The sequence below is a fragment of the Melanotaenia boesemani genome, chromosome 3 (assembly GCF_017639745.1).
Source record: "Melanotaenia boesemani isolate fMelBoe1 chromosome 3, fMelBoe1.pri, whole genome shotgun sequence".
NCBI classification, from domain to species: Eukaryota; Metazoa; Chordata; class Actinopteri; order Atheriniformes; family Melanotaeniidae; genus Melanotaenia; species Melanotaenia boesemani.
In genome coordinates this window covers 8,410,076-8,432,134 of record NC_055684.1, presented here as the reverse complement: position 1 = coordinate 8,432,134, position 22,059 = coordinate 8,410,076, and the positions used below count along the sequence as shown (strand labels likewise).

At 41.5% G+C, this 22,059-nt stretch overlaps 1 protein-coding gene across 2 annotated transcripts in view; it reads right to left on the bottom strand.

The window, feature by feature from the left end:
* The window catches only part of LOC121636447 (E3 ubiquitin-protein ligase RNF123), a 96,378-nt gene that overhangs the window by 13,875 nt on the left and 60,444 nt on the right, over window positions 1-22,059 (bottom strand). For both annotated transcript variants that reach the window (XM_041979963.1, XM_041979962.1), the window contains exon 37: window positions 8,691-8,899. In XM_041979963.1, coding sequence (XP_041835897.1) covers window positions 8,691-8,899 — 209 coding nt within the window. The remainder of the gene's footprint in view (window positions 1-8,690; window positions 8,900-22,059) is intronic.

Genomic DNA, 22,059 nt, shown 5'->3' with positions numbered 1-22,059 from the left:
AGCTTCTACACGGCCAAGCACGTGGAAACGTGGAAATCCTGGAAGTCTAGAACTTCTTGGTGTGTGGATCAGTGCTCCATACACCAAAAAGTAACTCAGTTACTTTGTTGATTACTTACACCAAAATGTGTTACTGTTTAAAGTAACCGTAGTTACTTTCGTAAAAGAACATTCTTAAAAATTCTCACATTAAAATCCTTATAACTTAATTACAATAAAATATAAAACAAACTCAAACACAAAGTAATTTTTCAACACTAATTTATTTAAGTCAGGTCAGCAGATTATTTTTAAAAAATCTAATAAATAGAAATAAAAAGTAATTTAACATCTGCTCAAAAATTAAATCTTTGTTAAATGTTGAGCCCTTCTACTCTTTTATTACATATATTTTTATTTACATATTTCCGTTATTTGCAGGCGTTGTCTGTGAAGTGAAGTTGTGCACGTGTGTGTGTGGCGTGTGTAGGGGCGTGCCTGTTCGGACACCCATGGTAACCAAGGAAACAGGGCTGTGAACACCAGTTCCTGAAAAAAAGGACTGTTGTCTTCGTGTTTCTGTTCTGCATCCAGCGGTTATTGCTTTATGGACAGCTGTGAAAAAAAGAAAGCAGGAACCTTCAACCTGCGAGTGATGATTTTTATAAGTGACTTCTTAGAAAAACAAGCAGACTTTGCATCACCGTCCATGTTGTGCTACATCACCGCTCTACACAGGAAGAAGGTCACAGCCGAAATGTAGTAATTCAGCTAGTAACAGAGTAACGCACCACAGAGTAACGGTAACTGAATTATTTTATTTAAAGAGTAATGCATTAGAGTATTAGTTACTGACAACAGTAACAGCGTTACAGTGACGCGTTACTACCCAACACTGATCATGGGCTAGATTCTTCGTAGGAGCCCAGTCTATCTCGTCTTCATCAGAAGGATTTGCTAGGACATCCTGGTAGTGTGTGGTAGTCTGAGCTCTTAGGCCTCCAGATCAGGTCCAGCTGGCAGCAGAGCCCCTCATGCTGGAGATAAGACCTGATGGATCTGTGTATGCAGGCTGAGGACTGTTTTGTTTGTTTTTCAGTCTTTCAGCTGAAAACAGGATCAACCAAAAGATTTAATTCTTCAGATGAGATGTGATAAGCGGAGAGCCTCATTATGTTTGAATATGAAGTAGAGGGAATATCTAATATAAACAGAAACTAGGCTAAAACTGGACTGAAGCATCTCTTCATGAGTGAAACCTGCTGTTACCAAACAGAGCTGTTCTTCAGCCTCATCCTCCCTCTGTTCCATTACTTCACCTCTTCTCCTTCTTAGCCTCACACTTGATGGATTTCGATTTGCCTCTCCATTTACCCTCCTCTTCCTCCTGTAATCAGACGGCTCGTGTTTCTGAGTGGGAGCGGTCGGCTGGAGCTGCGATATTGGCTTGTTGGACAGCAGCCATGTTTATCCGCAGTGAGAGATGATGAGGGTGGAGGCTAAAAGCTGATTATTAGCAGAGTTACATGAGCATCGTCAGAGAGAAACAGATGAGAAAAGAATGAAGAGAATTATGGACAGATATGGAGGAAGAGGAGAGAAAAGTTAATCCTGACAGAAACCAAATCCAGAATGCGACAGAAACAGAGGAGAATGGTGGTCTTCCAGCAGTTTGTGTCCTCAAGGGTCTATCTCGGTCCATTGTTGTTTTCATTGTACGTTACTTTTACAAACTATTTTTAACAGTTATAATTAGGGCTGTCAAGTGCTTAAGATTGGTAATCAGATCAATCACAGCTTACGAATTAATTAATCATGATTATTTACCATTTGCGACTGTGCCTGAAATTTGCCCGTTTTTACTGTATTGTATCAACAGAAAGAGACAAAGTTCACTTGGGTTTTTCTTCTTCTTTTCATTAGATGATCACTTTAGTTGTAATAATCAGCTCAACATTTTCAGTTCAATGAAATTCAATACCTTAAAAATATATATATATATATTGTTTGTGCCCCCTTTTTCTGTCTCAGATTTTCCTGCTGTTACTAGTCATAAATACTGAAAAGCTTTAGGAAATCAAGGCCAAAAAATGGCTGCTGTTATAACCATGTTTCATTCTTAAGCGTCACGTGACAGCGACATGGGTCTGATTGACATGAGACAGATAAATGAATATGTGCCAGTGTGAACCATGTACCGCTAGTTTCCTCCTTCTCAGCTGAATGATAAACAAATGCATCAAGAGAGACGGTGCTAGCGACACAAACACCAATCTGAAAAGGTTCTTGTTTTTTAAAAAATATGTGAAAAGTGCAGGTGCTGAACCCTCTCACCGTGATAACCGTCCGTGTTTAAACACCCTCATCCCACACAGGAATGACGCCCTCAAATCCATCCATAGAGCGAGTCATCTCTTTCCATTTTGCCTTTAAACACCTCCATGTCTCACAGTCATAAATGACAGATGCTTTGACCAATCAATGGATAGCAGCTTTTCAAGCTCCACCCTTTTGAGTCGGTTCAGTAAGATTGGGACACCACCGCTATAAGTCCCAACAAAGTAGTGACGTGCGATACCCTCATTTTCTTTCCGATCTGATACAAAGTAAACTACAAGCCAGTATTGGTGATACCAACATGATACTAATACTTTGTACAAAAACTTAATGTTTGGAAAATTATTCCAAAGCAGGCTGATGGGAAAGGAAGTGGTAGTTACATTTTTAAAGAATACTTTGTGACTCAAACTGAAATTACCAGTTAAATGCATAAATAAATAAATATATAAATGCCACAATAATTGCATATGTTTGTCAACACCTACATATTAAAATACTGAGTTAATATTCTGTTTAAACGAATGATTGACGCTTTTATCTGTCTATTCTATCAAATATTTTTCAGCCTTATTTTTATGTATAACCCTACAGTGGTTGTTTTACTGAATATTAATGACAGTAGCCTCTGTGGCATCCTTACCAACTAAGTCTTGGCCTGTTGAATTGATGAATTTAGACAAGATGCTGATATTATAGCATATTATATTTACCCCAAATTACTAAAATATCAATATTCTAACATGAAAATAGATTCTAGAACATAAAAAGCTGATTATTGGAGGTTTAGATATTTCAGCACCAATCCTCACATCACTATAACAAAGTAGGATGGTTCAATTATTCTGGTACCTTTCCCAGTCTTTCCCTGTGCTAATGCAAAAACAGTGTGTACCGAGCTGTCCCATACTGGGCCCCTTGGTGGAAATGGGGGCTTAAGAGTGTTAAGAATAAAGTAAATGTTAATTTATATAGCACCTTTCAAGATAAAAATCACAAACTGCTTACAACAAAACACAAAGCTGCTCAGAACTCCTTACAACTGGATCAACTCTGGATCTGACTCTGATACTGGATTTAGACTTATTTTTCAGCACATCTCTGCAGCTGTTTTTATTAAAATAAAGAAACGATGCTTGATCAGAATCAGTCAAAAAGGAAGTTTTTTCCAGTTCAACCAGAAAAAGCACAACAGCAGAGCTGATCAGCTATCAGCTGCTGAATGATCTGAACAGAAGACCAGAGTGGACATGTCGTCAAAGAAAAGATGGATTCATTCAGAGATTTGATGTGGAATCAGCTGAGGGACATTATGATGTGTCCAGTGTCGACCTCTCAGACTCTATCAGTGTCATTACTCTAACGGTGGTTCTTTCAGCTGACAGGCTGCAGTCTGAAGGTTTATTGGAGCTCTGAAGTAACTGGATTTATTCTCTGAGCACTCAGACTCATGCTGCAGAATTATCCTCTTAAATGTGAAATTAAAGACCCACTCCATTGCTTTAACAATATATTTAAAATGTTTTCTGTGGTCTTTAAATTATGAAGTTTTTGGCCAAAATCACAAAACCTGTGCCCTTTTCCAGGACTCTGCTCCTGCAGAGGACCAGTAGCTCATTAGCAATTTGCCTCTGAGTTGTGGGCGGAGTCAGTGCTGCTCAGTACTGATCCTATCACTGATCGTACAGCTTATCAAACATCTGATTGTACAGCAAATTGTACAGCCAATTGGCCAGATAATCGCACAGCTTATCATATAACTGATCCTGCAACATATACTCATACAAAAGATCGTATAGATTATCGTACAGATAATCGTACAATTGATCATACAAGAAAATTAGGGGTGTCCTGATCCGATGTTGGAAATAGGGCCGATATCAGCCACAGAACCATATTGGCCTGCATTATAAAACTCTGATTTAAGCACTCCAATACAAATAATACATTTCGCTATCTATTCCGCTCCAGCAGCTCCCAGATCCAGAATGCAGAGCCCACATGATCACAACAGTGTATGCTAGCAAAGTAGCAAGGAGCAGAAGCGGTGTTGGTTGTGTGGCAGTATTTTTCATTAAAGTCTAAAATAGACATTGCAGCTGAGCGCAACATTTGTCATTCACAAGTTTCCCGCGGTGGAACAGAACCAGGGAAGTTTAATTAATCCAACCTCAACACACATCTGAAGCAGCGTCACAAAAAACTAGCGAGAGGCTCTTTAGCACAGCATCAATTATCACTGATAAGCACTGGAACACACTGACAGCTCAGCATGCCAAAATGCTTATCTTCTTAAAAAAGAATATCCACATCCTGCTCAGAAAGTGAGATGGAGGAGTAGGAAGGTTAGTCATCCTTTAAGTTAACTGACTGACTATTATATGTTTTCTGCTCTTATTAGAATGATAATATAAATAAGAGCAAAGACCACATTGTTTTGGGCAACAATTAAAACTGTGACTTTCAACTTTGAGAAGTTGGACAATGGACAAAACTGTATGTTTTTTTGTCCCCTTACCATATACTGGCATTAAAAAAAACCTCAAGTGACCTTGAATTGTTATTTTGCACTTTAAAAATATAAACTTGTTGTTTAAATTGGATTTATTAATGTTATTTTTTACGGTTTTCTTATTTATTTGATACATTTGTAGTACATTCTTATGTTTATGGTTCACATTTATGCAAACCATGGTTAATAAATGTGTCAGTTTTTTCATACCTACCTACTGTTGCTGTTGCTGATATCGTATCAGATTGATATTGGTGTCGGCCAATACTAAAGGCTGCAATATCAGTATCATATCGGAGGTGGTAAGTTCTATTGGGACATCCCCGAAGAAAATCGTAAATCTGATCATATACTCGACTATGCAGAAAATCATAAAGATAATTGTAAAGGTAATCATAGAACTGATCGTAAAGAAAATTGTACAGTTGATCATCACCTCACCCTCTTCTGGAGCTTGTGTGTGTTTAGCTCCATTCCCATATTTCAGCCGATCATCAGCAAACCAGGTCCAAATGGAGTCCGGAGTTGACCACAAACACATGTTGCTGATCTGAGATATGAATTCATGATGTTTTGGTGAATGTGTTCAAACTGCTTGGGATATCTGATGGTCTGTCCTGTTGCAGCCAAACAGACCCAAGATTAGGTCACATACTTGATGCAGTCTTGCTGCAGTTAACAGAAGGAAAATTGCTCCAACTTTCAAATACTGAAGTCTGAGTGATCTAATTAGACTTTACCGTCTGAATCTGCAGTTTGTTTCTGAGAACAGGATCATTTATCTGCTCAGTTTGTTCTTTATCTTCCCTCCACATCCTTTTTTCAGACAGTCTTGTTATGAAATATTACAGGAGCACACTCGACTGAGTGTTCTCCAGACACAAAGTGAATCCACGTTGTTCCCTGATTACCACCAGAGCAAAACACGTTCCATTTGTAGTTTTTACTGAGTAAATAAATTAGCTGTCTGCTCTGAAGGAAACAACACGAGTGCTGGATGTTAACGAGACGTCTGATGCTCTAACATCTCATCCATAAAACATTCAGAGCCTGAGGATTTTATTACGTGCACACAAACCAGGAAAATGATGGAAATGAGCATATGCTTCCCATGGAGTATAATTATTCTGACACATGGCAACAAATGAGGTGTTTGTAGCTGCTGGTGGACTCTGAATGTTGTTCAGAGGAATGTTAGAGCAGAGGTGGACTCATTCAAGCATCACTGCACCGCTCGAGTTTACCTCCACCCAAAAATTCCTGAACATCTGACTCCTGCAGCTTCTCTTTACACAGGTAGTTGTATTTTTTTTACCTGAACTCTAACAACTAAACACCTGATCATTTCATCATCACTGTTCACTTTATGATGCTTTATATTTACATCTTTATGACACACAAGAAAAAAATCCAGTTCAACAAAAACCTCAAATGAAAATGAAGACATTTAGAGATAAATCCTGGAGAAAAGTACAGATACAGGAAGCAGAGGATGGCTGAAGGACAAGAAAGACATGTCTGAAGACAAACCTGTCCAGAATAACTGCAGCCAGAGGAAAAAATGACTCTGAGACGGGATCAGCTGCTGAGCCGAGGGCCACACCCTCAGTTGCACACCTGACACCCACAAATACACAACCACTGACCCACATCCACAAATACACAACCACTGACCCACATCCACAAATACACAACCACTGACACACATCCACAAATACACAACCAGAAATACACGACCACAAGTGATCAAAGTGACCCGGTTCCTGTTAACTGTGAGTCTGTTTTAGTCCAAACATCCAGTTTCAATAGATCCAGAGAAAATAAACAGAATGGATCAGAACCACCTCATACCGTCCATGTTGGCTGTAAATCATGGGGCTTCTTTATTAGTCTGGTCCATTTCAACAAGCGGGAAAGCTGTCATCAGAACCATGCTGCACTAAAAACCTGGACCAGAACAGATCAGAACTCTGATGTGATCAACAGGAATCTCAACACAGCACAAACAAAAGATCTCAGATTAAATGACTGCATCCATTTCTTGACCAGCAACTTCCCAGATATGATTTAATATCCCACGTTTTCCCCGAGAAATGAAAGAAATCCTGAAGAGCTCTTCATTCCTCTGTGGATGTTTCCTGTTAGAACAACAACTTCTTCTGAATTCCAGCCTGTAGCAGTGCAGCCTTTACTGGCCTGGGGACTCTGCAGAGCCTAGTTTATTCACCAGTTCATAGAAACAAGTCGGATTCATGCAAATGAATCTGACTGTGGGAAACAAAATGGATTAAAGGAAACCAGTTGGAGTGATGGAAATAAGTCAGATTGATGGAAAACTAGATGGATTCATGGAGATTAACTGGATTGATGAAAACACAGCAGATTGAAGGACATAATTTGAATTCCTAGAAACATAAATAATTGAGGGAAATAAGCCAGACTGATGCAAATAAGTTGGATTGATAGAACTTAATCAGATTGAAGAAAATAACAATAATCTTAACAACTCTGATTCATGGAAATGAGTCAGGTTGATGGAAATTAGATTAATGGAAACAATTTGGATTTATGGAAACATGTTGGCTTGAAGAAGAGAAATCAGATGAATGGAGAGAAGTCAGATTCATGGAAATAAGTCATATTCCTGAAAATATGTCAGCTTAAAGGAGGGAAATTAGTCAGATTTAGGAAAATAAGACATATTCATGGAAACAAGTCGGGTTGATGGAAATGAGTCAGATAATAAAATTATTCTGATTGATGGAAAAAAGTTAATTCATGGAAATAATTTTGATATCTTGAAACATGTCAGATTAAAGAAATTAAACAAATTCACTGTAACATGTTGGACTGAGGGAAATTAGTTGTATTAACGGAAATGAGTGAATGATGGAACCAATTCATATTCATGGAAACTAGTGGGAGTGATCAGAGCGAGTCAGTCATGGAAACGAGTTGGAGTCATGGAAATAAGCTAGATTTCTGTTTCTGCCTTTTTAAAGATTTCCTCAGACATCTCTTCTGAAGGAAACCTCACACTGAGCTCATGTTCTTGTGAGTTTGGCAGATCGAAGCCTTCAGGTGGTCATGTGATCGGTGTGTTTTTTTTCTGTCCACAATTATCACATGATACACAGCAGGTCTGTTTGCTGATGCCACACAAGGTGGTCATGGAAACTGCTTGTGTTTCCATGACAGCAGCGCAAGATGCGGTGGGGGTCGGGCCGTTGCCGGCAGCAACAGCCCAACTCCAGGATCACACCTAGGAAACACAACACACCCACACAGTGACACAACGTCACGTCTCACATGATGGAGAGGTGATAACACAACATTGATGCTCAGACTGGCAGGTGGCACCACGCCTCCCTCCTCCTCCCTTCTCCATCCCCACTTTCCCTCCTTTCTGTGTGAAACATCAGCTTCAGAAGAAAATGTTTTCAGTCAAAGTGAATAGATGATTGACAGCTAGATGATCTGGAGTCAGACTGGCAGCGTGAACAGGATGCTAAAAAAACAACTGAGTCTGAGTGGGAGTAGACTGTCGAAATAATCTGGCAGGATAATTTTAACCGATGGAAAAAAAAAAGAAAATTTCTATCTCAATTTGCAATCTGAGATTTTTCTGTTAACAGTTTCTGTCCTCAAACTGTACTTTTTTTTTTGTTTTTGTTGATTTTTTAACATAAAGTTTAATCATTTGTTCAGAACGCTGAAATGAAGAAGCTGTTGATTATGATTGATGAATTTCGTCCCTGATCAAAAGTTTTTTCCTACATTACCCACAGTGCATCTTACCCTCTGACTTAGTGAAACCACCAGGAATATTGTGGTTTCCATTTCTGAATTCACGAAGACTCACATGCATGCAGGGAGAAGTGTTTCCGCTCCGTGGCGTTCCCAGCAGCTTGAGGTGTAGCAGACGAACCCAAAGTCCCAACCATTGGACGGGTAGAGGACACGACAGCTGCCGAGGAACTGCAGGACTCTCCCGCCTCCCCAAGGAGGTGCTGGATGGAGTGGAGCTGGAAGCAGGGGTCAGAAAGGAGGACAGAGGCAGCTCGGGACATTCTAGAGAGAGAGGAGAGAGAAGAGGGAATGGTCAACTGCTACCATGACAACATGCCTTCATTTTCAGGTCAAACTTTATTTATACTGAATTCTTAGAAGCTGACATCCCCCAATCTGAACCAGGACACACACCTGGTTTTGCCTCAGTCTGTACCACCTCTACACTGAAACAATCTAACCCAAACCTGGTTCCACTTCATGTGGATCTCAAATCACCAGATCGGGTTCTTTAGAGTAAACAGGAAAAAGAAAAAAAAAAACAAACATTCAGATTTCTTTTCGATTTTCACCACAGTGGCTTTTGAAAGGTTCAGGATTTCTGGAGTGCAAACAGTAAATGTTGCATACTTAAGGCTCCTTGAAAGACAGGAATTACTTCAAATCATTTGGTAACAACAGATTTACTCAAACAAAGATGACGTAGAGTTCCCCAAAACGCCATGTTGGGCCTCCTATTGTTCTGTATCTACATGAGGCCGCTAGAAACAAATGAAATATCTGATCATAATTATGCTGATGACACTTAGCTCTATATTACTGTCTCACCAGAGGACTTTGGTCCCATACAAAGCTGAAGTGTGCTCCTCAGTCTAATCAGCACTTGGATAATCCAGAATTATCTTTAACTAAATAAAGAGAAGTCTGAAATTATTGTCTTTGTAAACAAAGATGAGCATCCAAAGATTAGTGCCTAGCTTCAGTCAGCGCTGTTAAAATCAATGGCTCAATCCAGAAATTTGGTGTCATTTTGGACTCTGAACTTAATTTTAACAGCTGTGTTTGAAGCAGGAACCAAATCAGCCTTTTACCACCTGAAGAATACTGTATATCTAGAAAATGGGAACTGTGGCTCAACATGATTTAGAAAATCTTCATTATCTGACCAAAAAAGGGGAACATATCACTACGGTTCTCAGATCTCTTCACTAGCTTCCTTTTGAAACAAAGAATAGATTTTAAAATGTTGCTGCTGGTGTATAAGACTCTGAATGGTTCTGGTCCAAAATATATATCTAGCCTTTATAAGCCACCAAGTCTTTTAAGATCATCTGGGTCAAATTTGCTTTGCATCCTGAGATAAAAACTAAACTAAAACTAAGTTCATTTAAATCCTGAACAGAACATTGTGACATCTTCTAAAATGTTCTGTACAGATACATTTATTATTTAATAAAAATTTGGCATGTTTCTGTTCAGAATCAGAATTTTCCTCTACAACATGAACACATCAGAGCACTTTGGGTTTGAGTGTTGTGTTGAAGGACACGTTAATATATAAACTCTGGGGATCAATCTCATGACCTTTCAGCTGTTAAATGGCTGGTAATGTTTGGATTCAGCAGGGAATGACGGCTCTGTGAGGCGTCCTTAACGTACGACCAACTGATGGATAAACATTACGTCCTGCAAGTCGATCTGCTCTAATAAATGAAGACCCATCTGTCAGAGCTCCATCCAGATGTTTTCAGCTGGCTCCAGCCTCAGAAAATCTCTCGTGATCTGAAGACATTTTAAATAAAGAAGAAGGAGCAGGATCTGGTTTTCTTTCTGATCCAGTCTGATTTTCAGATGAGTTAAGGCAGATTACTCCTTCAGGAAATGGAGCTTCTTGTTTTTGGATTTCCAGGGATAGGGAGTCTGCAGTATGGAGAAAATCTGGATCTGAATCATATCAGCTGAGAAAATTTCCACAGAGACTGGTTAGAGCCAGTTGGTGCATCCCAGGGCGTCCAAAGGTTTTGTGTCTCCAGCTGGAAGCGTCTAATAGGTCGCAGCGTTCGGCAGAGGAGGAAGACACACGCTGACATTTCCTGTAAAACCCCAGAATTAAAACCACTCTGATGGCTCACAGAGAGACTCTGACCTTCACCTGTTCTCACTGGGAGGAAGAGGAGGATGAAGAGGAGCTGTGTGGATGGAAACAGGAGCGAAGAAGAACAGAGTGAGTCACAGCGTTTGACCTGAAAATGTCAAACACTGTTTGGAGTCAACACTCAGGTCCACCGAGTTTCTTGTTTCAGTACAAAGAAAGAAAAGGAAAAAGCATCGGACTGATGGTTCTAATGGTACCAGAACTGGCCAAGGGAATGTAACATGAGAGAAAACATGGAATAAGGCTGATGCCATGCAGCAGCTCGTGTCAATCAGATCTTCTGACCTTTGACCCCACCTCCCGGTACCATAATATCAACATAACAACGAACCAGACAGGAAGGTCCGTATTTCACTTTTTAAAGGAACGCAGTAAAACAACTACTGACATGTAGTGGTCAGAATCGTCAGGGTCCTGTTCTCTGATCTGGACCAGACTGTAGTAATGTGTCGTTTACGATTCTTTGTAGTGAGCTGCAATACAAATTTGACACAACTCTTGTCGGGGAGAATTGAATCTTCAGAAGAGGCGGGACTTTACCTTGATTGGCACATCACAGAGCCAATCACATGTGAGTAAAGACTAAAACCATCCCATTATATGAAAAAAGGAATAATAATAATAATAATAATAATAATAATGGATTAGATTTATATAGCACTTTTCAAGGCACCCAAAGCGCTTTACATTGTGTGAATCCATTATTCATCCACTCCTCACTCATACCTGGTGATGGTAAGCTACGTGTGTAGCCACAGCTGCCCTGGGGCAAGTTCACGGAAACGTGGCTGCCAGTCTGCACCTACGGCCTCTCCGACCATCACCGAACATTCATCCACACATTCATACACCAGCGATGCCAACACTGGAGGCAAGGAGGGTTAAGTGTCTTGCCCAAGGACACAACGACAGATGACTGCGGGAGTGGGAATCGAACCGCCGACCTTCCGATCATTGGACGACCTGCTCTACCGCCTGAGCCACTGCCGCCCCAAAAAAGGAAGGGAGAGTACAGTGTAGTGGTACAGGCCAGATATAAAGAGTGACAGAGACACAGGGTTTAAATAAAAGTATGTCAGGAAAAAGTCAAGTTAGTGAATCTAAAGAGTCAGTGTTGAGATTTTGGCCTTTATTTGGTTTGTTGTGGTTTTGTGTTCAGTTTATTTGATTAAAACATTAAATGAGCATTAAAAAAACCACAAAAATGAGGCTTTCATGAGAAACAAATAAAAACGGTAATAATTGCTAAATCTGGCTAAAATAAAAGCTCTGAGTATTACTAAAGATGTATTCCTACTAACACTGTTTGGTCCACTTTAAACTAATCCTGGTCCACTTCCACAGATAGTACGGTAGTTTGTAGCAGTGTAAACAATTATTCAAACTCTGGTGCAGACCAAAGAAGTGAACTCAAGGACAATTTCTATCATGTGAAAAATAAACAGAGCTAGAACTAAGTGACTGTAGATAATAAAGATCTACAACAGGATGGCTGACTTTGTATTTGATTTTGTTTAACAATTTCTCAAAGATGTGACGTTGAAGCAGATCCTATAGCAGTAACGGGGTTGAAATTTTGGAAATACTGGTTAGATTCATGTTTGATATTTTGTGAAAAAAAACACTAATTGAAATGTTTTATTTAGTTGACAAAGTGTAACAAGGATGACATCATGGTAATGCATCTCAATTATTTAACATTGAGTGGTACACTGTGTTAACTCTGCAACATATTTCACAAGCCAATAGGAATGATAAGCAACTTCTTATGCATGCAAATTTTCCGTAGGTTAATTCTGTAGAACCATAAAAGCAGAACATCTATATCTCAATGTTGATTTCCTTAATTTTATGGCATACTTGGCATACAGTATGGGAACAGTTAGTTTTTTATATGTCTACTTTTACTGTGTGTTAGCAAGTTGCTGTGTTTCTCTTTAAGTGAAAAAAATAACGTAATAACGCGTATTAATAAATAAAAAGCTTAATAAAAACATAATGTTTTCTAGAGATTGCTGGTTTGGGTTTTCTATACGTGTTTACTGATGATCCCGGTTAAGTACAGATTTTTTAAAAGCAGTGTGTCAAGTAAAAAGAGAACATCTTGAAGAAGGCGGTGATGACTTGCTCGTCAGCATTTATCTAGTATTCTATTGGCTGGAGGACGTTTGACAGACAGCTCATTCAGCAACCCAAAAGAGAGCAAAAATATCCAAGAGCAGAAGTTTTGAGAGCACAGAGAATGTGTCTGAGTGTGAGGGAAAGAGGCCAAGCTTGAGCACAGGAGATTTGAACCTGCAACACTAAACCTGAGAAAAGCAGAGTTTTGAAAGGAAGAACGATATGCTCAAGAGCAAGAAGGGACTTTTGATTCTTGAGAGAGAGCTAAATGATATTTGAATTCTTGTTGCTCTCAAATTAAAACACTTACGCTCTTGATTAAAGATAGGGAAATATTCCCATAATTCACCTTCTCTTCTTAAATTGCTTAGACGCATAGTGGCTTATGACATGTTATTTGTATTATGAAGTCATTTGTGGGAAATAATTTCTGTAATGGAGACTGAAGAATGGTCAAATAAAAAGTTACAAAAAAAAGAAAAAAAAAAAAAGTGAACTCTGTTCCACTTAAAAACTGGAGGTCTTTCAGTGCTGAAAGCAAACAGTGAACCAAAGGGAGGAAGCGATTTAGGACATGTTGTAGTGCAACATGCTGGATATCTGGCTGTCTTTCCTGCTGCTCATACTCAACAGATTCAACCGCATTAGGTTTAATCACCAAAGTAAAAACAGAAATCCCAAGTCCGGATAAACTTTGTGTTGCTCCATTATTTACTTGCAGTGAATTAGAGGATTTTAGTCCTGATCGATCAGTGAGCCGGATTTTCTTCTTCCTTGTTAGCGAGTGTTTCAGGGAATATCACCCATAATGAGCAGCTGTAACTGTGTGACGTTGGACTGGGTAGTGTGAAAACAAACCAGAGGAAGGAATAAAATTTTTCTGATTTGCCTGCACAATCTAAACAAGCCCACCAAACTATCCTGGTGGGAATGTACCCTGAAAGAAAAACCATTTAGGAACCAGTTTTTTGAAAATCAGACCACTGTGAGGCTCATATAAACATCAGGAACCAGTTTGTGGACATAAGTCAACGAAGACGCAGCGGACAAACATCTGAGCTCAGCGGTTTCCCATCATCTTGTATCTCTGATTTCTCCACTTCCTTCTTCTTCATTCTCTGAACAGACCACTATAAACTTTTAAAGTTTATTGTTGCCACAGAAATGAAGAGCATACAACTAAGAAGACAGCAGCAATCTGAAATCTGCAGTCTTGAAAATATCTAAGCTCATAAGTACAGGATATCGGGCTGAACACTGAGTTTTCAGACTTTTTCTCGATCACGCCTCAACATGTTCACAGAACACACAAATCAAAATATGAGGGAACATCACTTTCCATCAACAAAGTGACCCCAGTTCTGGTTCCAAACCACTCATCAACTTAGAACCAGGTCCAAGATCCAGCACCACAATAAGCTGGTCCAGAGTAAAAGTTCCATCAGAGGCTGAGGGGAGGGTTATGGAGATTGACCAGAACCAGTGAGATTGGACTAAATGTTCAGGTAAATTTTCCATGTCTCAGTGAAGCATTCGTGATCTTCCTGCTGTATCCTCGTCTTCATTTTGTTTTCCAGTAATCTGGATAGTCTTGATGGAAAGAACCAGTTTCTCCTCTTACTTCCTCTCAATCCCGCTCCTGTACGACGTTTCCGACATGTCTTCTTCAGTCAACTGGATATGCAATATTATTCCAGATATTACACCGGTTTAGGAAAGATCAATCAGCAGTTGCCACATGGAAACATGCAAAAACCGTCACAATTTGAGACGAATTTCAGATGAATTCCAGCAGCGCAGAGTCCAAACCAGCACAGAAAAATGTTTATTTTCAGATAAAAATGACAATTCTCCAATGAGACTGACCCTCAGTATTCCATGTTTTCCTGCTTCATGTGACAGCTCAGGCATCAGAGATGTTTCCAGGAGGATAAAACGTGTGATCGCTCCTGTCTTTGTGAGCATCTTTGTGTTTGCTCCTCCTGTCAGAGCGTCAGGAGAAATAGCTTCACCGCTTGTCTCCCAGCCAGCAGGAAGCCCCATGGTTGGAGTTTTTGGCTCCGTGCTGGAACACTGAGATGTGACTGGTGAAGATGAAACCTGCTGAATTAATTTGGTCTTACTGAGCAGCATGAACCAGCACCGGGCTGGTCAACATGCTCCACTCTCATTGGTCAGTTAGCCAAGAGGTATTTCACACCCTCCTCTGATTACACTTTTTATTTACTAAAATGAGATTTCTGTTTATTGGATCAGATCAGACAATCTTTATGATCGTCTGATCCGATTTTTATGATCATGGAGTTGTTTTGTGATTGATTAATTAATGATGGTTTCTTCATCTTGTGGGATAAATCACAAGCTGTCCGAAAACAATGCTGGCTGCCAGCCTGATGTAAACCACAGGTTACACGGGTTAAATCAAGACACAATTTCATAACAACTTGATGTTTGCTGATGTTACAATACAATTTGGATTGGATTCAATTTTAAAATGTTGAGCTTTAAAATCTACACATTATGGAAAAAAAAATGAAAGAATATATTTCTATTTGTTGTTTTTTGACACTCAATCAATAATTCAGGATTTAGTGTAAACCTCATTGAGAGTGTCAAACCCAGTATTTTTATTACTTGGTTAAAATAAAAAAGAACAGTCTGACTTCATCACCTTTGGATAGCCCCCTCATTAGATTACAATCAGACATTTTAGAAAATGGAAATAATTCCACGTGTTTCTGAGGAACGTCGGATGATTACTGATTCATCTTTTCAATTTGAATTGATGGATTTTTACTCCATCTTTATAAAGAAAACTGAAAATTATTTTGCCAGCAAATTGGCCGCACCCTTTCAAATATCCGATCATGCTGTCAACATCCTGATCTTAGAAGATTTAGAACCATCTGAGTCCAGTTTGTATCAGACTGAAACTGAAGAAGAGGGAGGAAGAGGCTTGCTCCTGCCTCACCAGCCAATCAAATCCTCAGAGGATTCAGGCTCACAGAGCTCCTTCTGTGGCAACATAAGCCATCAGAGAGGGTGAAAACAAAGTGAGAGAGGAAAAGGAGGAGGAGGAGGAGCTGGGAAAGCACCAGAAGCAGCAGACAGCTCACAGATGAGCTGCAAACGGAGGCAGCAGCTCAGCACACACACAAACACACGGTGAATATCCGGACCGGACCAGCGGGAACTTTACGAGCCTCAGAGGATGAGATGAGAGCAGAGAGACACCACTCGCAGCTGGATGCTTCAGGTTGGGATTTCAGTGAAAATCCTCCAGCAGAGGAGGAGGAAAAGCAGCTGTTCTTGGATCAGCTAGAGGAAGCAGCTCCAGCAGCTTCGGGAAGCCTGGAGTAGACTGGATGCTGACCTCGTACATAGTCTGATGTTCTCAGGGCGATGCTCGGCCCAGGCTGCAATCCTCTTCGGAGTTCAGACAGATACAATTTCAAACAGGATGAAAAAATCTTCATCTTTTTGTTTGGGGGAGAATTTTAAAGAAAAGGAAGAAAAAGTTCCATCATTCAGGATATCACTGCTGGAAGGAATTCTGTAAAGCAGCTCTGGTATAACAGCAGGAGGTTTCTGACTGTCTCTTAGATGTAATGAAAGACTCAGGATGATGCTGCAGCTACAAACACCTGGATGATTGCTGCAGCACCTGAAAGCATGGTCTCCATGATGAAGTGATGACTAAGCAGGGGTTGGATCTTTCTATCGTTAACCGGATCAGAACACAGAAATATTCCCAACCAGGTCAGAAGAAACCTATAGCCGAATGCCAACAACACACACAGGCTTACGAGACTCTGAGAAAAAAAACTATGACCTGGTGAAAATGAAGATCCAGCGCCGTAAACCAGTCCGTAACAGGTCTGTTTCTGTGGAGATAAAATGAATTTCGGAACGCCAAGAATGTGAATAATAAAGACAAGGAGTTGCTTGGTTCTTTTAAACGACGTACGGCCTGCCGCCGCCATGCTGCATGTTGATGGTCATGCCAGTTTTCAGAGAAGAGCGGGGCCACCTTCAGCCTCAGCAGGGTCACTGTGGTCAGTGGTCATGTTGATGGTTTGTCTGCAGCTGCCCCGGCTCGAACCGGTCCAGGCCGACATCGGCCTGTCTCCGGGCTTGGTCCCGGAGAGCAGATGCCTCTGTGCTTCAGACATCCTGAGCTGTGCCGCTCTGGAACTGGATCAGGTCCCCACAGAACTACAAGTCTCTGCCATCACCCTTGATCTGAGTCATAATCGGATTGGGTCGTTGGAGGAGGGCAGCTTTGAGGGACTCTCTCGGTTGGAGACGTTACGTTTAGGTCACAACCTGCTGACCACAATCCAGCCAGGGGCGTTCAGAAACACCTCTGGGACCCTGCTCAGACACCTGGACCTGTCCTCCAATCAGCTCCGTGTTCTGGAGCAGCATTATTTCCAAGAGCTACCTGGACTAGAGGAACTGCTGCTGTTCAACAACCGGATCGTGCACGTGGAAAGCCAAGCTCTGGCTGGACTGAGAAACCTCCACAAGGCCTACCTCAGTCACAACCGTCTCACCGACTTCCCTTTTTTCACCATCCAAAAGCACAGCCACCCCCATCTTTCCATGCTGGACTTGTCCTCCAACCGCCTTCCCAAACTGCCCCTGGAGGACATATCCAACCTGCCCCTGTCTGTCCAGAAGGGGCTCTACCTGCACAACAACTCACTGGTGTGTGAATGCTCCATGTATGGACTGTTCCGGATCTGGGAGCAGAGAGGCTTCCCCTCAGTCCAATTCTTCAGACGGGAGCACACCTGCCTGGTTTATGGACTTCAGAGAGGATCCGTGGCCTTCTTACAGCACAGCCGCTACTTCGAGAAATGTAACCTGATGCTGATGAGGCGCCCGTTGAAGGACCAGGAGAGTAGCGTCTCGGTGAGGGCGGGGACGCCAGTCCTGCTGCACTGTGTCACGTCCCTGTCCGGACACGCCGTCACCTTCTTCTGGGTGGCACCCAATTTGGAGTATGTGGCACCACCGGGGAACAACGGATCCTTAAAGATGTTTGCCAATGGCAGCCTGGAGATTGTGGCAGCGCGAGAGCAAGATTCTGGTATCTACCTGTGCATGGCCCAGGACCGGCAGCGGAACGAGACCTGGGAGGTAAACGTGACTGTGTTGCTGCAGCATGACGTCGGAGCTCATGAGTCCTTCAACACAGGCTTTACCACCCTGCTGGGCTGTGTGGTGAGCCTGGTTCTGGTCCTCATGTATCTCTACCTGACACCCTGCCGTTGCCCCCCTTGTCCCAATGCTCAACCCCCGACGACTGCCACTCAGAACCTCGGGAATGAGGTTGGGAAGGGGAGCGCACAGTCCTCCATCCTCACTACGACCCCACCAACGACCACAGATGGCCCTGGCCGCAAGGTCAGTACCAACAAGCATGTGGTCTTTCTGGAACCAATCAAAGAGCAGCAGAATGGCAGGTTGAGGGCAGGGTCAGGTTTAGTGATGGGGGCGGAGCAACAGCTGAAGCTCCACAACCAGCCGCAGCAAAGGGCTGGGGAGACTGACGCCTTTGTGTCCGTTTTCTCAGATACGCCAATCATGTTGCCATAGCGACAGGACTCACTGAGACACAAAGACTGGCACCTCCTCCACCACCCAACCCCCCACACCTTGTCCCCCTGCACCCAGCGGCAGACCTGAGCAGGATTGTCTACCCATTCTGACAGCCGTGTGATTCCTGCTCCGATGCGCTACAACCCCAGTCAACACTTCCAAATGCAATTCTCCCAGACAGGTCACAACGGTAGCGTCTGCTCAGGTCTGCCCTCGACCACACAAAAAACCATCACACTGTGACAGGGTAGGGACAACCATCCAAGTTCAGACCAAAGACCTTGAGACCCGAAGAGTCTATGACCAGGATAGAGAACTCAGAGACAGGAACAGTCTAGGACCAGGTTTGAGACCTCTGAGAGCACTGCGTTACAGTCCCTTTAATTACAGCTCATCCCTTTAACATTCGCTGCAGATGCCTTTGTATCTCACACAGAGATGTAAAGAAATATGATCTTTTGTAGCTTCCTGGTTTTGTTGTTTGTTTGTTTTTTTCTAGTTGTTTTTTTTAAGTTTCCATGTTTTTTTCTGTTCATTTTTTCTTATTTGTTTTGGTTGTTTTAGTTGATCTTTACTGATTTTGTCGTTGTTTTGTGCATATTTTGTTTATTTTGCTGGTTTTTACTGTTTTGCTTTTTTTTTTTTTTTTTTGGAGTTGTGTTGGTTTGTGAGCACAGCTCTGTCACACTGTGAGAGTTTACAGATGAAGAGCTTTTAGCTACTAAAAATAGAGATGCTTCTTCCGCCATCTCTCCTCTGGAACTTGATTACTGTCATCATCAGTCGGAGCAGAAGCAAAAACACATCTGAAGGGAAATAAATAAATCAAAAAGCTCTGAAACATCAGGTCCTGCAGAAGAGTCACTCAGTAAATTTATTGGGGAGTGTTTCTAAAACTTTGTCCTTTTAATAATGTCTCAGACAATAATCATGGAAATGAAAGCGATTTATTGTGTGAGAGAACAACGGGCCAACCAGAACCGGATATGGTTCTATTGTCTCTCCCCCCTTCCCCGTCCTCCTCCTGTATCTGTGTGGTAATAAACCTCTGTATCCGCACCATCCAGCACCACGTCTGATTCCTCATTATGTTTTTGACTGGATCTGTTTGCGTGTGTGTGTGTGTGTGTGCACAGCCACAATGTTTGCATGTTCAACCTCAACCACATGAATAAATCAGCTGATCTGTCAGTGTTTGTTTCAGCTGAGGAAGATGAGCTTCACATCACCCACAGTGAGGAGACACTGAACACATTGTTTTAATTCTGAATGATCACATGACCGTTCCCATGACCAGCCACATCACAATTCACTGCACAGCTGCAGCTCTGTACTTTACTTCATGAGATTTATGGAAAATTTAATCAATGCAGGGAAATCTGAAAAATCTGAGGCTGAAGAAGATAAAGACGCTTATGTCAGTCATGTCTGAGGTACACAACATCACTTCGACGGACGGACAGACAGACAGACAGACAGACAGACAGACAGATTAAAATGTGAAATCAAATTAAAGAAAAACAACAGCAGAACTCAGGACAATGTTTAAGAACATTTAAGAACATTTCCACACACACAATGCAAAGGGAACTCAAGGGCTTGGGACTGAACAGCTGTGTACCCATAAGAAAACCACTAATTGGTGAAGCTAATTGGAGAAAAAGGCTTTAATTTACTACGGAGCATAAAGATTGGACGCCAGAGCAATGAAAGAAGGTCATATGGTCTGATTTACCCTTTTCTAGAGTGATGGGCACATCAGGGTAAGAAGAGAGGCAGATAAACTGATGCAGCCATCATGCCTGGTGCCTAGTGTGCAAGCCCGTGGGGGCAGTTTATGATCTGCAGTTGCTGCATTTGGTCAGGTCTTGGTTTAGCAAAATTTTGAGCCCAAAGAATGAGGTAAGCTGACTACCTGGAACTACTGAAAAGGCAGGTTATTTCATTAGTGGATTTTTTTTTTCCTGCTTGCACTGAAGTATTCCAAGATCAAAATCCACGGATTCGTGTGTCTCAATTGTGATGGGCGTATGAGGGGCTAGAATTGGGTTTATTACACTCACTGAGAGCTGGAAGAGTTTATTAAATGTTTAACATGAGGTTCAGAGGCATGTTCTGAACTGTGAACTTCACTCTAAACTTCTGGGTTCTAAATCCAATCAGACCACCAACCCTAAGGCGGGTCAAACACCAGAACATGAAATATCACCACCAGCTGCAGTCTAACAAGGTTCAGTCTGAGTCCATCTGCAGGCCAAGAGGCAGCGCCACGACGAGCCGCTCAGCCCGTAGGCAGAAACAACGGGCCAGCCTGGTAGCCCCTACACCAGAAAATCAGAACATATCTGTGTTCATTTCTAGAACCCAACCTGAACACGAATAAAGCCTCCATTAGGAAGGAATTCCCATCTGATGCTCCAGCTGCAGCGCTTCACTAAAACACACAGCATCAAACTTTCATGACAGCATAGAGTAAATAAAAGTCATGGGGAGCTCAGAGGAAGAGCTGGGGGAAAAAAAATGCAGAGTGTCATCCTAAATAATTAACAACGGCAAAGGATGTGAAACGGAGCAGAGATGAAGAGTTCTAGTTCTATCTGAGGGGTTTCAGAGGAGGAGAGTCTGACTCAGCAGTTTATTGGTGGTTGGGGAAACCTCTGACCACTAACTACAAAACACAGCTGTTTCACTGCTGCTAGGTGCTGGATTCAGATTACCTGAAAGCTCTGCAATACCTGGAGAATGGACACAAGCTGAAGTTCATGGTTAAACAAACCATGTTCTGATTATTTACAGCTTCATGATATTATGCTAATATGGTTTTGTTCTTCAATACACTGACCTGAGTCCACACGGTACAAACAGCATTCTCATGAAACCAAGAAACCCCCTCACATCATGAAGGTAATTTTTCTTACATTTAGCTAGCCAGCAATTTAGTATTTTAATAACACGTTAGTAACACTGTTAGCACTTTGCTAACCAACCTGTTAACATTATGATAACACTATTAGCACTCTGGTTATTAACCTGCTAGTCCTGTTATAACACTATTAGCATTATGCTAACCAAGCTGTTAGCAGTATTATTAGGGATGGGCCGATACTGATTTTAGCATCGGAAATACTTGCCGATACTACCAAAAGTAAGGGGATCGGTATCAGCGAGTATTTCTGTCTAAACACCATCCGATACCATGGAAACAAAATCATAATTTTTTGTTTTCTGCCCAACACAACCACACACAGACACAGGAAGTTATGCAGTCTTGCGTGAGTCACTGATGTGCTAACATTTAGCATTAATGGTATGTTAGTAATTTGGCATCATTAATCATTAGAAAATCCCACTAGCAAAGCAGCGACATGCCTAATATGAAGGGCTGAAATTTCCAGAGGAGGCGTGATTGCTGCCAACTTTATCACCAGCAACTTTATAAAGCATTTTGGTTGAAATCAAGTGAAAGAACACGAGTTTGTTGCCTTAAAAGTAATGCGCAACGAACCACAGCAATAAAATGTGTTGGTGAATGCTTTTAAAAAACATGAGGAAGTTGCAG